The following is a 15,732-nucleotide window of genomic DNA, read 5'->3' as shown; positions in this document are numbered from 1 at the left end:
ATAATAAGATTTTTACCAAAATTGGTGAATCATTTGTTAAAACATTTTTTTCTTTAAGAGTTCCTATTGATCCAATAAATGATTTATGGACAAATAATTTCCTCTCTAATTGTATATTTTGTTTTGCAATACAATCTATAACAGTGACTTTTATAAGCTCTTTTTATTATACATAATATTAACTGGTAAATAAATGTAGCGGAATAAAAAGTACAATATTTCAATTCAATCTACAAAGCACACCAAATTAATTCTATTCAATACATTAAGTAGTATTAAATGAAAGTTACTTCAGTAAAGTAGTCAAGGGAACTCAAACATGTTCCTCAGCGACTTTTCACCACGGCTTTGGTTCGTTTTATTGTGAAAGCGGTGACCGGAACTGCCCGACTTCACGTCCGCCATCTTGACACGTGGTCTACGGGGCGGCGGACGGACGCAGGGAGGAGGAGGGGGAGGAGGACTAACGGGAGCTGGGATCGCCTGTGGTAAATTAAATCAACCGGGGAGCGGAAACGCGGCCCGAGCGAGGAGAAGACGCGAGCTTCAGGAAACAAACAGGTGAGAATATTGTTGCTCTTCTTGTGACTTTGTTGGCGATAGTCTTTGTTTTTTTTAACTTCTTCCTCGTTGGTAAAGATACGAATCATCATCATCATCATGTCTGGGGGGGGGGGGGAGAGGAGCGACTCCTGCTGCTGGAGTCTCTCTCGGGTTTCTGTTTCTGGCAGATGTTCACTTCGGAGACGAAGCAACTGCTCCAAATACATCTGGATGGAAACAATGAGAAGAAATGAGAAACTTTTCTGTGTCCTCCTCCGCGGGCGCTTTGTGCCTCGCGGGAAGTTGAATATCAGAGACTTTGCTGCTGCAGAAGTTGTGCAGCAGATTCAGGGGGAACGTCCCTCAGCCTCACGGTGAGGAAGAGGAGGGTGATGATGAAGAGGAGGAGGAGGATGATGATGATGAAGAGGAGGAGGATGACGAAGAGGAGGAGGATGAAAGAGCAGATTGTCCCAAATCAGACCCAGTGTCCAAAAAGTGTGTGGGGGGGAAGAAGCTTTGCAGCATATTTCAGCGAGCTCTTCAATAATGTTCCTTTTATAATCGAACCCGAGGACAATGACCCGTTTGTCTGCTCTCAACTCAGCTGTGTTATTTCAGCTGCCTGTTGGGTGGGCCGAAGAATTCAATGACAAAGTGCTTCTTCCGTGTAATCTTCTCTGGGATATAATCTTAAAAAACCTCCGGAGCAGATTTTTTTTAATACCTCAAAACTAGAAAGAGGGACGTGGTCATGAAAATGTTCTTTAATCCCACAGGAGATTGTGAGACACCAGACCAGAGCTTTTAAAAGATGATCCCTGTTGTGTTTGTGTCGTGGTGTGTGTGTCCTTGGCCCTTGATGTTTCCATCTCTCTCTTCTCTCTGCAGCTGAGGTCGTCTTGACTTCCTCCTCTCGGCATCTGCAGACAGGAGGCGATGAAAGAAGAAGCTCAGAGACGGGGATGAAGATGAAGATGCTCTCCGCTCCCCTCTGGACCTGATTCGTCCCATCAGCTTTGTTTTTTCACACACTCATATTTTAATTTTTTGCTCGTCCTCTGACAAAAGCGAGCTCACTTTTTTTTTTAAAGGAAACATGGCAAACATGTGCCCTTACGGCCGCTTCACCCACGCCGTGGTGCGGGGCATCCCGGAGACCTTCGGGAACAGGGCGGGGGACGGCGGCGAGAACGGGGACGCCTCGGTGGACCTGGCCAAAGCCCAGCGGCAGTTCGGCTGCCTGACGGGCGCCCTGCGGCAGAAGGTGGGCCTGCAGCTCATCGAGATCCCCCCCGACCCGGAGCTGCCGGAGGGCTGGAGGATCGACGACGTGGCCGTCATCCAGGGGGACACGGCGCTCGTCACCAGGCCCTTCGCGCAGCAGCGGCGCGGCGAGGTAAACGCGACGGGGTGACCCCATTTCTGCTCCCTCTAATCTTCTAATGCTCTTAATCTTGCTTTGGGAGATAAAGGGGCCGTGAGGAGAGAAGCCTCTTTTGTTTCACTTCACGTCGTCGTGGTATGAAAAGGAAGCGGCAGCAGATACATGTTCCAACAGATCATGGTCCAACAGATCCTTCGCTGGTGTGTTCACTTTCCTTTTGGGAACGTGGACTTCAGAGAAAAGCCTGATGGATACATGACAAATCATTGATTTCTCAATATATCCTATCAGCATTAACAAAACAAAAAACAGAACCATATACGATTAAAAGACGAAACAGCGAACATTTACTCCACACTTTGTCTGTGTTAAGTCAAACGCTCTTCCTCTCCGTCCCCTCAGGCGGAGGCAGTGAGGAGGGTGGTGTCGGAGCTCAGCCTGACCGTGGTGGAGATGGGGACGGAGGAGGGCGACTCCGCGGGAGCCACCCTGGAGGGCAGCGACGTCCTCTTCACGGGGAGGGAGTTCTTCGTCGGCATCTCCTCGCACACCAACCGGCGGGGAGCCGAGGTGCTGGCGGACACGTTCAGGGTGAGGGGACGGTCAGGGGACGTTGAGGGGACGGCGGTTGGTGGATTCAGTCTCTGGGAATCAATGAAAGAATTTTATGACAAAAGCTTCCCAACAAAACCATAAAATAACCCATTTCAGTTTGGAGCCCAGCGCAACAAAGATGGTCGTGATTTGGACCCCGCTGCCAAAGTGAGCAGGTGGCCACTCGCTGCATTGCATTAGGGGAATTATATCTGTAAGATGGTGATGAACGAGGCCGTGAGAGCACACGGTGGAACTGGGACCCCTCAGGCTCGACACCGCCCACACATTAGTATTGATTCCCTCACTTCTCCTAAGTGCGTTTTAGCACACCTCTGTTTCTTTCTTAACACACACACACTTATCATCCACGTGTGTGTTTGGTGGGGGTTTGTGTGTGTGTGTGTTTTGTGTCAGTCTGGTAAGAATTGATGTGGGTTCAGAGTTTTTCCTTTTTTCTACAGACTTCTCTTCATTTTCATTCAGAAAAAAAAACTGTGTACGAGACGACACAAGTGTGAGAGTGTTTCTGATAATGTTCAACGAGTCAAACTAACCGCTGTGAAAAAAACAACTGCAAAACCAGATGAGAGAACTTTTACTGTCAAAGAAACTTGAAAGGTGCGCGTGTGTGATGTATTAAACCTTTCAACCTCCGACTGTTCAGGACTTTGCCGTGTCCACCGTCCCCGTCTGCGGTGGAGCCCGACTGAAGAACATCTGCTCCATGGGAGGGCCAGACACGATCATCATCAGCAACAGTGACGGCGCCAAGAAGACTCTGCGGGTATGTACACACTATATAATCTACAGCTGGACGCCTTAGCAGGGCGTAGAAAGAAATCTGCCCAGCAACCCAAACTTATACGTACAACTGTGTGTATTAAGTTTGTATATAGTCACTGAGAACACAGTGCATTCATTTGGTTCGGTGTTTGATTTGAATGTCTGCTGGTGACACACATTGAAAATCGTACAGCAGCTAAATAAGATATTGATGATTTGTTTCTCTGATTATCAGAAAGTGATATGTTCCCCATCTTTCTCTCTCTGTGTGTGTGTGTGTGTGTGTGTGTGTGTGTGTGTGTGTGTGTGTGTGTGTGTGTGTGTGTGTGTGTGTGTGTGTGTGTGTGTGTGTGTGTGTGTGTGTGTGTGTGTGTGTGTGTGTGTGTGTGTGTGTGTGTGTGTGTGTGTGTGTGTGTGTGTGTGTGTGTGTGTGTACAGGCTTTAAGAAAGGATGCAAGGGTTTTCTAAAGTGTCCGCTCTTGTGTCCTCTTGTGAACCACACTCATATATCTCCTGACTGCTGATGTCACACTGTGTGTAATGCTGGGTGTGGTCTGCTGCAGTGTGTGTGTGTGTGCGTGCGTGTGCACAGATGTCACACAAGTGTGTTCTGTTTTGGCTCCAGATGATGGAACAGCTGACCGATCACCACTACGAAGTCCTGACCGTCCCGGAGGATGCGGCTGCCAACTGCATCTACATCAAAGGTCCGTCGAAACGGGACTTCCTGCTCCACCGGCCGGCGGAGGAGTGTCCCGAGAGCGTCTCGGTGAGTACGGCCCCCTAATTCCTCGAGATTCAGACGGAGCCTCGGCTTCGTCAAATTAAAAGGATTAAAAGCAGAGTGGTTTCACTTTATTGTGTCTCATTAGGGGATTGTCTGGCCATTTAGTGACTTTAGTCCCCCCCTGTAGGATGTTCCCCCTCCAAAATGACACGTAGCCCGGAAAATATGACTTTATTTTTGTAATGTTGTGATTTAAAATTCTAAGTATGTCTTAACTCTCGAAATCTACGATAGAGCTGCAACAGTTAATCGATTAGTAACCGACTACTAAATTAATCGCCAGCTATTTTGATAATCGACTAATCGGTTCAAGTTGTTTTTTTGGAGAAAAAATTCTCTGATTTCAGCTTCTTAAAGGTGAATATTTTCTGGTTTCTTTGCTCCTGTGACAGTAAACTAAATATCTTTGGTACATGGACAAAACAAAAACATCATTTGGGGGTTTGGGGAAACATGATCGACATTTTAGGGACCAAACAACTAATCGAGAAAATAATTGTTAGTGGGAACCCTAATCTCACGATTTCTTTTCTTCCCTTAATGTGACCCTAACACCCCCTTGGAGAATCTCAAGGTTTTCCAGTGTACATAAATCACTGAAGTCAGTTTTTTTTTCTTCAATAAGGGCAAAGAGGAGCTGTAATTCCAGCCAGTGAAGCAGTTTTTCCCTCTTCACTTCTTTCCTTTAACTGTGTCCCAGTGCGGATGATGAGTAACTCCTTTCCTCCCGTGCAGGCCTTCCAGAAGCTGCAGGACTACACTCTCCTGCCTACGGCCTGCAGCGAGGCCTCCAAACTGGGAGCGTCCCTGTCCTCGCTCTGCCTCCTCGTCAACAGAAAACACACGTATTTCTGAAAACGAAACACCCAGAAGCGCCTCACAGCGGCGGACGAGGCCTCCGACTCAACTTTCCACTCACTAGAATTCTTGTCTATTTATTGTTAAAGGAAACACTGACGTGCAGTATTTGTATGAGGGAGAATTATGAGCCGACTGTGGTAAACAAGCTGCTCCCCCTGCTGGACAAACATTGCAGCCCATTAAGTCTTATTAGAAAACCACTCGTGAAACCACTGAGGTCAGCCGTAGTTTCTCACTTTCACACTTGTGAATCCTGAGCGGCGCTTTACAGAAACTGATGGATGTGGAGGGGAAAAAAATTAGCCGCAGATTTATTCTAATATCGTGTAATTACTTTATATTTTGGGTTAAGTAAATTGAATCCTTTCACAGCAATTGCTAATCCTGTGGTTCCCAAACTCACGTCCACTCACTAATGACCATGTGTATGTAGCTCTGTCCATGTAACAGGCTGGTTTCCATTTCATCCCCCACGTCCTGCGTGTAACTGACAAGTCGTTTTAAAGGAACATGTAGCCACTACGTACAGAAATGCAGATTTTAAAAACAATTAGTGGTTTTTGCTTTTTCTATGGGTGTGAATTTGTGGCTGGTGTACATGCCAATTAAACTCAACTGACGTGACACTTAGTCTTATTCTGTACAATTTACACTTGCTGTATTAGAGAACACTGAATTCAAACTAAAGACAGGCCTGCAGTTAATCCTTCGCCCATTACGGTTATGGTCAATTTGTTTAGAGATTATGGAAGCAGTTTAATATAATTTCACTATATTTGCAGACACTCAAACCTTTGTGAAGGGAGGACTTGTTCACTGAGACGCTTTAGTTTGAACCCATTAATCTGAACTGTGTCCGTCTCAGAGACGAGGTTCATTTAAAAACTCACGGGAATCAAACAGAAGTTTCTTCAAATTTATTTGTTTTGGTAGAAAGAAAACATTTTAACGGTTGGACTTGGCAACTCTCTCCAACTCGTCCTTCTTCTTGATGGCGTAGGAGTTAGATGAACCCTAAGAGGGAAGAAAGTCAGTCACCCCAAAGGTATTATTGAAGCTTTGATGACTAAGCTGACAACAAAAAAGTGTCTGTAAGCCAGACATCTTATTGTGTAATGGTCGTGTTACCTTGGCTGCGTTGATCAGCTCATCAGCCACACACTCTGCAATGGTCTTGATGTTCCTGAAAGCAGCTTCTCTTGCTCCTGTGCACAGCAGCCAGATGGCCTACGAGACAAACAACAGAGAGAACGGTCAGCGGTGACGCAGGCAGCTGACAAATTCACTTTAGTGGAACAAACACCGGTCGGGTGTATAATGTATCTCTGTTGGTGATTGACCGGGCCACGTCAGACTACAGCCAATGAATAAGCAGAGACGTTTTTCCTCTGCGAGCACTCTAGCACACCAGGACAACGGGAAGTGTCCAGGCGTGACTCTAGCCTCGCGTGGTGCCACAAATACACCGTGTTGACTCACCTCAGGGAAATAAAGCAGCTTTCCTTAATATTGAAGGAATTAGTTACAACTAAACTATAGCCTCTGAATTTCCTTCTGAAATGCACACCACCATCTTAACGTCAGGGTATAAGAGGATTTTGTTTTAATTCCACATACTAAAAGGTTAAATAATTTAAGATGTTGATGTGATCACGTTACCTGGTTGACTCTGCGGAGGGGCGACACGTCCACAGCCTGCCTCCTGACGGTACCGGCGCGACCGATACGGGTGGAGTCCTCACGGGGTCCACTGTTGATGATGGCATTCACCAAGACCTGGAGGGGATTCTGGGAACAAGATTTAAAATGGTATTAAATTCAAATAAATTTAGAAATACAAAACATGTGGCAACACTAGATACCCAACAGAGTGCAGGTTATCTGCTATATTCATAAGAGTCGCTCTATTCCATTTAGGGTTTCTGGTGCTCTGATTAAAAAAAAGAAAGTGAATTCAACCAAGTTTCATTTAATTAAACAATGAATTTTACCGTCACACTCAAAGTAGTCGCCACATGTTTAACTCGTGTTTTTAGGCGTCTGAGTCACAATGAAGCAACTTATTTGTATTTTTCCATGTAAACTCTATTGGCGGATGTAAAGTCTGAGCATTGTGTCTTCAGAGGACAAACAACCTCTTAATCGACAAAGACTTAAATTCTGATCAGCTAATTTACACCTAGTTTGTATCTGGATAAAGCAAAAATAACCAATTAATCCATGTGTATAATTACAATGAAAACCTATCCAGTTTCAGTTTATTTCAACTTCCTCATGTACCGATTTGATGGTGTTGTCTTAATCGTGGTGCGTGGCGGTGGTATATACCTCCCCGGTCAGCAGGTGGATGATCTCGAAGGCGTGCTTGACGATGCGCACGGTCATCAGCTTCTTGCCGTTGTTGCGGCCGTGCATCATCATGGAGTTGGTCAGACGCTCCACGATGGGGCACTGGGCCTTACGGAAACGCTTGGCGGCATAACGTCCCCCGGAGTGCGGCAGGTACTTGGCGTACTTCTCTTTCACGGCAATGTAATCCTGTAGTGACGAGGGACGTGGTTTAAGTATCAGAGTTTATTCATGTTTATTGTGAGCATAATCGTTGAAGTACAGTGGGTATGAAAAGATCATGTGTCTCAGTTGGTGATTGACTGGGCCACGTCAAGACTACAGCCAATGAATAAGCAGAGACGTTTTTCCTCTGCGAGCACTCTAGCACACCAGGACAACAGGTGAGTGTCCAGGCGTGACTCTAGCCTCGCTTTGCATTAGTCAAACAAAACAAACAAGTGGATAACAGCTGAAACCGAGCGGAAGCTGTCGGGCTGCTGCTGCTCACCTGCAGGGAGATGTCGTTGATCTGGACATCGTCGGTGCTCCACTTGCCAAAGAGCTTGATCTCTGGGGTCTCGGCCACGGCGGGGGCAGTCTCCCACTCAGTCACTGGAAGATAGATAAAGATTAACAGATGTTAATTACAATCTAGGAATATTCAATGTTTAAAAACACAACAATTAGTCTTGTGTCAATTTTACAGCAATCAAAGGATGACGCAATGTCCAACAACTTACTTCATATCACTTAAAATGATAAATCCGTTGTTTTTTTCTATAATAATTAACTGAATACATCAGGTGGTCAGTGGTAACTGGTGGTAGGTGTAGCTGATCTATCATGATGGCTGCTGTTTATCTGTTTCGACGAACAATGTGTTGAACCTCATTTAAATTAACGTTTTTTGAGGCTTTAGTCGTTGATATTGCTAAGTTGATAAACACAGGTACCGCAGAACATGCATCTTTTGATATGAAGCAGGTGGATGTAAAGATATAAAGAGGACAATCTGGGTTAGATATTTTTTTTTTACTATACCGCAGATTAAAACCTTGCACCTTTAAATAAAGCAGATTAGACTGAATGTCCGGCCGGTACATGAAGGCATCCACAGTTCTACTACAGGGCCGGAAATGGAGCCTGGCTCACGCAAACCGGAGCCACGGTGGCTAACGAACGAGCGATAAAACGCCAAATATCATCATCACAAGTCCAGCGGCGGCGTTTCATATCGTAAACATTAATATTCTAAAAACACAACCGACACGTTTATAGTAATGACGACGGCGAAAGGCTCATCTTACGACGTCCGTGCAGCGCTGCTCCGACATGCCGCATCCACATGCGCTAACCAGCTAGCCACATGCTAACGCTCGGCGCCGTTGTACCCGCACGGTCACGTTTAGAGACAATTAAAAGCACACTTCCGCAAAAGTAAGACGTCTAACTTGTGTCCCTCGGACGACGGGAGCACACGACGCTTCGCGTTAACCCATCGAAATGCTTTTTAAGAACGTTTAGGTCGAGTTAAATGTGAATGTTGCACTCACTCGTGTCTGCCGCTCTGTACGACGCTGCTCACAGACAGGAAAGGGCCTTTCACGGCGCCGCGTCCCAATATCCGGTGGAGTGGCGGGGCCACTTCCGGTACCGCAAGGCATGCATGGAAATGTAGTTTTTTTTATCAGGCTGCTTGGTCTGTGTTTTTCCCATTTTGTGATTGGTGGTTTTATGATCTGTCGTGTTCTTATTTTGCACAGTGTATATAATATTTCTATTTTGATGTTTCCTTTTGTTTTTATAGCTCATATTTTTCATATTAGTGGACACGGCTACCCAGCAGCATATCAAAATTGTTCATAGCCCATCTTAAACAGCAGCAACTGTTTCTAAACAACCCTTTAATACAGAGTACATTTGTCATGTTTGTGCTGTAATTCCTTTAAACACTTATCAACTTAAACAAACATGAAATTTGACTCAGCCTGTGTTGGTTTGATTTTATGTCCTGAACCAATAAGACCCGATCTGTGGGGGGAAAAAAACATAAACCAGAAAGAGATGTTTCAAAAGTATTTTATTGAGGAATTAACAACATTTGACACCTTTTCACTTGCAGACCAAATGCTGTAGAAACTGTGGGACAATGTCAAAATAGTCATTTCTGTCTGAGTTTTTAAAAAAAGGTCTTCACGTCCACACTAAATACCTGCAAGAAGACTGAGCTGAGAGGAAATCCCTTATATCCATATTTCACGCAGTAATTGTGAGTCAGTTAATTTGAACAAACAATACAATAAACAACAAATGATGCAACAATATCAAAATAATATTTCAGATTTTAACAACTTAAAACAGTTAAAATCATCCCCTCTATCGTTTCCCTTCTCTTCATCTGGCTAAACATTGTGCAACAGCATTTCGATTCTTCTTTCTTTCTTTCATTCTTTCTTTTTTAACCACACAATAGCTATTTTCCCTTTCTCTTCTTCTTTGAGAAACACTTATAGGTACAACAGGCAGCACAAAATATCCAACATACTGCAAATGTTAACTCTAGAGAAAATGAATTCCTTTTTTTCTCTTTTCTGACAGAGGCAAACAAACACGGTTGCTCAAAACACCTGAGTAATCTAAATGCGATGGGAGGTAAAGAGCACCACGTATAATAATAGAGTGGCGGACAAGTAAACACTTACAGACCACTGCCACCCTCCAGCCACTCAACTCCTCCATCTTCTATTTTTAGCACCGTGACTATAGGCAGTGTGTCAGAGCACTTTGGTAATGGACATGAAACACTGAGGCATGAGGGGGAATATTAAGGCTCCATCTACTAAAGCAATACAGCTCCAAAAGCACTGCATGATAATGATAATGATAATAAACATCACGGTCATGATCACATAAAACACATAACAAATAAAAAAAGGAACACATAATTCCCCAGGATTAAAAGTGGAAGGGAAAAAAAAAAAGAATTACTGCATCATAAAATGAGCATGGCAGTGGGTCTGTACATGTAGATGACAGAACGTTGCTCAGGCACTGATGTGTGGGGTTTCTGAGGTATGTGAGAGCAAACACACTAACACTCACACATGGATATTCTGTATGTATGTGGGCTCGGTATCTGAAAGTAATAACTAACACATTTCATACAAGTTAAAGGGGCACTCCACATATTTTCTTTTCACAAAGTGACGTGAAATTGTTTAAAAACGAGGATGACCATTTTCAGACGATCTCTCCTGGAAGACATTCATTGTGTCACATGTGTTTGTTCACATGAAAGCTGACAAACATGATTGTATAAAGAGAGAGAAAAAGAGCAAGAGAGACTTCATGATAACTATTTAGTTGCATTATGGAAATCGGTGAGATCTGCCGGGCTTGAGTTAAACTGGAGGATCTCTCAGCCTTTTATGATGCGCTGATACCTGTTCCTTCTCTTTTGAATCTGTCTCTTGCAATATTCATAGAAGTGCAGTATGAACTTGCTGGAATGCTCCTTTTTAATGTCCGATATGCTTTTCCTTTGCAAACTGTAATAATGAACAAAGTTGTGTTGTTACCAGGTTTATGAAAACCCTCATATTTGTGTTGGATTTGACTGAGGGCTACAACACAGTTTATTAAAAGGAACAGTTTGACATTTTGGGAAATGCAGAGAGTTAGATAAGACCGTTGACATCCACTCATATTCAGGTTACCTTAGCTTAAAGACTGGAAACAGGGGGAAACAGCTAGTATGGTTCTGTCCAAAAGGTAAAAACAAAATCTTTCAATTGATGCCTCTAAAGCTCACATGTCCTGTAAGTGAAATCCTTGCAAGATCCTTCAAAGATTATAGTTTGTGCTTCTTATCTATTGTACAGATCTGAGAGTGGCATCAAAATTCTCTTCAAACACCTCCCAAAATGTCAAACTATAAAAAGTAAAAGCATGTTTAAAAACCTAGACAAGAGAGAGAGAGTGTGTGGGTGTGTGTGTTTGTGTTGTGTGTGTGTGTAGTTTGGATCTACACCAGCCACTTCTCCATACACGTGTGGAACACCGTCTCATTCGAGTGCCAATAGACGTGTTCGACGCCGGGAACAGAGCAGAGGATCAGATCCCCGCGAGCGGCCAGCGTCTTCAGACCAAAAACGTCTCTCAAATAAACCTGGAAGAAGACGAAGAAGAATAAGTTAATGCTTAGCTCATTTATTTTAGGTGTTTTCACAGCCTGACACCATGGAGCCCCCAAACATATTGTGACACATATTGATATTAAAAAAAAGTTATTGATTGTACAACATGTCTACTACAGTTCCTATAATATTTTGGGAGGATGTAAACAGGAAGTAACATGCTGTGCTACGACTATAGCTACAAATGGATGATATTTCAAGCCTATATATGTTTACGTTTTGGCCATTTGGTACCATTTAAAGCATGCTTGAGCATTTTCTTTCACCACTGCAATTGTACAGTATCCATGTGTGCTTGTGGACACATATTTGATATGGATGGAGGTGGATACAAGTCATTTTAAGGATTAAAGAGGGCATTCGAAACGAGCTCAAAATATATGCTGTATTATGTGAGTGTGTGTGTGTGTGTGAGTGTGTGTGTGTGTGTGTGTCGATTTGCACTCACTTCTTGCTGCTGTATCTCGACAACAGTCTCATTGTCGTCATAAAATCCAAACTGACTGTAAAAATATGACACCAACAGGGATAAAAATGTGTGAGCATCACATGAGAGTCATGAGATCAACCACAGTCAGAAAACACTAATCCTCCTAATGTGTGAAAGGAACGGAACGTGGAAAAGAACAGACTGTCATATCAACAACTGAATGAATTCAATAAAATTAGTTAAACCTGTTTTTTTAAGAGGTATATTTTGCAACTGGCAACTCAAGTCTATACAGAAGGAATCACGTGCAATGTGTCAGAGATTAGAGTGAAACTGATTTATGTGTATATGAAATAAAACTGTATGTCATGTTAAAACCACAAGCACAAAGACATATGAGGGACTAAACGAGACAGAGGATGAACTCACCTCGACTGCCAGGGGGTGATGACTCCATCGTCTGGTCCGCCGATCAACACCAGCTTGGTGATCTTGAGGAAGTTTTTCTTCCACTCTGGGATTTACAAGTAAAAACACTGAATAAATATATGAACAAGTGTATGATAATTATATATCCATCGTATCTGGTTTGTTCCCGAGCAACAACAACAACAACCGTCTCCTACGTATTGATCACCACAAGGGCCCAAATTGATCACTGCCGTGTTACAAAAGGTCAACACACGCCCACCGATAGTTACAGGACATTAAAGTTAAGTTAAACTATAGGTTCAAACTTATGGCTGAGCTTTAACCACAAGGAAAATCTGCTGACCTGTTGAATTTGGATTGGCCCTCTCACTGTTGAGCAGAGCCAAATAATCACTGCTGTTCACGTACAGGTCTCTGTGGTGCGGGTCTGGAGAGGGAGGAGAGAAGACAAGGAACCAGTCGGTCAAAACAGTAGTAACCTCAGAAGCACCCCTTTTGAATCCGTAGAAAACAAATATATTTGATAGTAAAAATGAATGTCATGGCTTCACATCTGTGTGAGAAAAGGTAATTTCTGGCTTCTCACCGTTCCAGTAGTTGCAGATGGATATCCTCTGGCCTATCCCGGTGTAGCAGAGGTGGTAAAGGTTGGATTTGACAAACTGAGGGAAGATGTACCTTAGGTAGTCTGTGTCTGAGAGGAAACAAAAGACCAAGGTCAAGAGCTGGAGAGGAGAATCCAGAGTCCTCAACATGGTAAACATGTAGAAACCGATTCTATATATAAACTTCTTTAGACTTCTGAGTCAAACCCTAGGGGATTTTCGGCTCTATTTTAGCTCTGTTTTTGGGCTCCACACATTGCCCCTTTGACAGATTGCAGATATAAAAGAATATTGTTTAAAGTCACACAATCATATTCTCAGCTTTCCAAGTGGAACCTACCTCCGTATTGGCCGGCCTGAGGCGAGGACAGAGAGATGAAGGAGTGGACGTTGTGGTCAGGCAGAGTGGAGAGGATCCCTCTGCAAACCAGCCCACCTGTAAAAACAAAAACAAGGAATATTTCTAATCAGTTTTTGAGGACTTTGAGAGTTCGCAGTTTCCCCTCATGTTATAATTCCTCAAAGGTCAAAGCACTAACACAGATAGATAATCACTTGTTGTGTTTTACCTTGAGAGTAGCAGATGAAGTGAACCCCGTCGGCTGCATTTTGCATTATTGGGTAAATAGCTGCCTTGAATCCCTCCACCTGCTTCCACATGGGCTGCAGGCTGGCACTCCTGTCAAATAGGTCGATGACTGTCACGTTTGTCCCAGGGTGCGTCTGCAAGACAGAGGACGAGTGTGCAAGTGACTCCTCATATTAGATGCATGAAGTTTTCAACAGCTACAAGAAACAGTTATGGGTTAAGCAGCAGACTTGACAGCCTGTGCCATCAAATATTAATGATTCATAGAAGGCAGAGGCACAAACTAACCGAAGCAGACAGGCCGAGGTCTGAATTTGTGTTTATGGTTGTTCCAATTCACAACTTTCTACTAAAAAGGGCCGTGAAAAAGAGGAACTGAAACTTGGTTTAACCTCATCAAAGTTCCGTCAAAAGAATTTGGAACATCACCACTTTTGGGGAACATTATTTCTTACCCTACGCTACAACTTTGTGTGCGTTTCGAAGGGCGTGTGGGCAGTTTGTAGGATTTAAGAGGACGAGCAGGAAAGGGCAGATTTCACTGCCCATACAAGCAACTTGAAATGAAAACAACAGGTTATATTGAAGCAAAAATAATGTATATACAACTCTATGATCACAATGTACTAATAATTAACTCTGCTGCAGTGGGAAAACACGTTCTTAGAACTTTGAATCGAAGAAATTGATTTCAGAGCAACAAGTACAAGTAAAAAACAATAATCCTCCATTCAAAATTGTACTTAAAGCAACGTACTTAAAAGCCTAAATTAAAGTTTTCTTTATGCAGAATGGCAAATTTCAGTATAATGTCAATGTAATTGGATTATAATCAATGTGCACTGTGATAATATTTTATCTTATTAAGGTGGAGCTCATTTTAATTTCTTTTTATGCTCTGCTCTTTATTCTTTTATCAGCAAGAGCTGCCACAATAAGTCCAGTAACTGATTAGTCAGTTGAAAGGAAAACAATCTCAATACTTTGATCATAGATTCATTTTCAATCCTAGAATAAATTGGAAAAATGCTGTTTTCAGCCTCTAAACTATATAATTATATACAATATAATTGTGTGTGACGGACATTTTTCACTATTTTATGACACTTTATGGACAAAGCAACAAGTAGAGACAAGTAATAAACTGATTAAATCATGATGGAATAGTAATTGCATGTTGCAGCTCGACTGAGAAGCTCAACAAAGAGATCGATAGACTTTTATCTTGAAGTCCTGTAATAATACATGATAATTAATGGGTCATATTTTGTAATATTCACCTGATACAAAACAATGGCAGTGGAGTAAAATAGAACAATATCTGCCTCTGGATGTAGATTATAAAACAATCTAATGAGTCTTAAATTGAAAACACTAAATAGAGAGCAGTGCATATAACGTGGTGATGTAAGAGGCCTGTGTTATGTAGGAAACCGTGAGGTCAACACCCTGAACAACACATTTCTGTACACGTGTGTGTGTGTGTGTGTGTTCTATCCACTCACCTCGTTGATGAACCGCTGCAAGTTTTTAAAGTCCCCCGAGCTGTCGAACAAACCGTGCACAATGATCACCGGCCTGTAGCCGAGCGCCGCAGCCCAGAGACACGCACCGAGCAGCGGGTACAGCAGCCCGGTCACCCCGCTGCCGCCGCCGCTCCTCCTCCCCCTCCGGCTGGAGTTCATCATTATAACTTCAAATAATAACTTTAAAAAAATAAAAAATAATAATAAACCCTAAGAGGCTGACTTAATTTAAAAATTTTAAAAAAAGATAGGAGGTGAATTAAAATAAAAACATAAACTCCTGATGTTTCGCTAATGTTGTGCTAACATCTTTGACTGGCGGTTCTCTCCCCGGCGGCGGTGCAGGTGAGTTAAAGTCCGCTCGTCGGTGAATAATCCCGTTTTTACACAAAACAAACAAACGGTGCGAACTCGGTACTTTTATTCACGTGTTCATTTACACCGGGAACCGAGACAACGAACAGCTGCTGCTGCTCAGCTCCGCCGCAGCTGCTGCTGCTGCTGCCGATGTTTGTTTCCGGATTTAAATAAATGGGATCAGACGTCACATCCGGCTCCGGGCTCGTCCAATCAGCGCGGAGCAGTCGTCTGACGGTTGTTTTGATTTTGTAGAACATCAGAGAAAAATCAAAGAAAAGTTCAAGAGACATCGTCATCCTGTTGAT

The 15,732-nt window shown here is 43.2% G+C and overlaps 3 protein-coding genes and 2 non-coding genes across 5 annotated transcripts; 1 reads left to right on the top strand and 4 right to left on the bottom strand.

Moving 5' to 3' along the window:
- Positions 1–264: 264 nt before the first annotated feature.
- Positions 265–5,582, top strand: ddah2 (dimethylarginine dimethylaminohydrolase 2). Its single transcript, XM_035620551.2, has 6 exons — positions 265–561; positions 1,435–1,942; positions 2,333–2,521; positions 3,192–3,311; positions 3,936–4,079; positions 4,833–5,582. Exons 2-6 carry the CDS (start codon positions 1,643–1,645, stop codon positions 4,950–4,952), a joined length of 873 nt encoding a protein of 290 aa, XP_035476444.1. The 5' UTR covers positions 265–561; positions 1,435–1,642; the 3' UTR covers positions 4,953–5,582.
- Positions 5,583–5,860: 278 nt separating this feature from the next.
- Positions 5,861–8,949, bottom strand: rps5 (ribosomal protein S5). Its single transcript, XM_035620556.1, has 6 exons — positions 8,843–8,949; positions 7,798–7,901; positions 7,287–7,496; positions 6,618–6,746; positions 6,087–6,185; positions 5,861–5,972 (listed from the first exon to the last, which is right to left on the bottom strand). Coding segments are annotated over exons 1-6 (612 nt in total). The 5' UTR covers positions 8,844–8,949; the 3' UTR covers positions 5,861–5,903.
- On the bottom strand, positions 6,274–6,407 carry LOC118292544. The gene has a single exon (XR_004786924.1). It is a non-coding gene; the product is annotated as a small nucleolar RNA SNORA3/SNORA45 family (small nucleolar RNA).
- On the bottom strand, positions 7,586–7,721 carry LOC118292543. The gene has a single exon (XR_004786923.1). It is a non-coding gene; the product is annotated as a small nucleolar RNA SNORA3/SNORA45 family (small nucleolar RNA).
- A 403-nt stretch (positions 8,950–9,352) lies between the features above and the next one.
- Positions 9,353–15,594, bottom strand: ppt2b (palmitoyl-protein thioesterase 2b). Its single transcript, XM_035620550.2, has 8 exons — positions 15,047–15,594; positions 13,522–13,675; positions 13,293–13,388; positions 12,934–13,041; positions 12,691–12,774; positions 12,345–12,429; positions 11,934–11,988; positions 9,353–11,457 (listed from the first exon to the last, which is right to left on the bottom strand). The coding sequence occupies exons 1-8, from the start codon at positions 15,227–15,229 to the stop codon at positions 11,314–11,316; spliced, it is 909 nt and encodes a 302-aa protein (XP_035476443.1). The 5' UTR covers positions 15,230–15,594; the 3' UTR covers positions 9,353–11,313.
- Between the last annotated feature and the right edge of the window lie 138 nt (positions 15,595–15,732).

The sequence above is a fragment of the Scophthalmus maximus genome, chromosome 22 (assembly GCF_022379125.1).
Source record: "Scophthalmus maximus strain ysfricsl-2021 chromosome 22, ASM2237912v1, whole genome shotgun sequence".
Taxonomy (NCBI): Eukaryota; Metazoa; Chordata; class Actinopteri; order Pleuronectiformes; family Scophthalmidae; genus Scophthalmus; species Scophthalmus maximus.
Note: the sequence above shows the minus strand (reverse complement) of the source record. Positions and strands in the feature narration are given on the sequence as shown.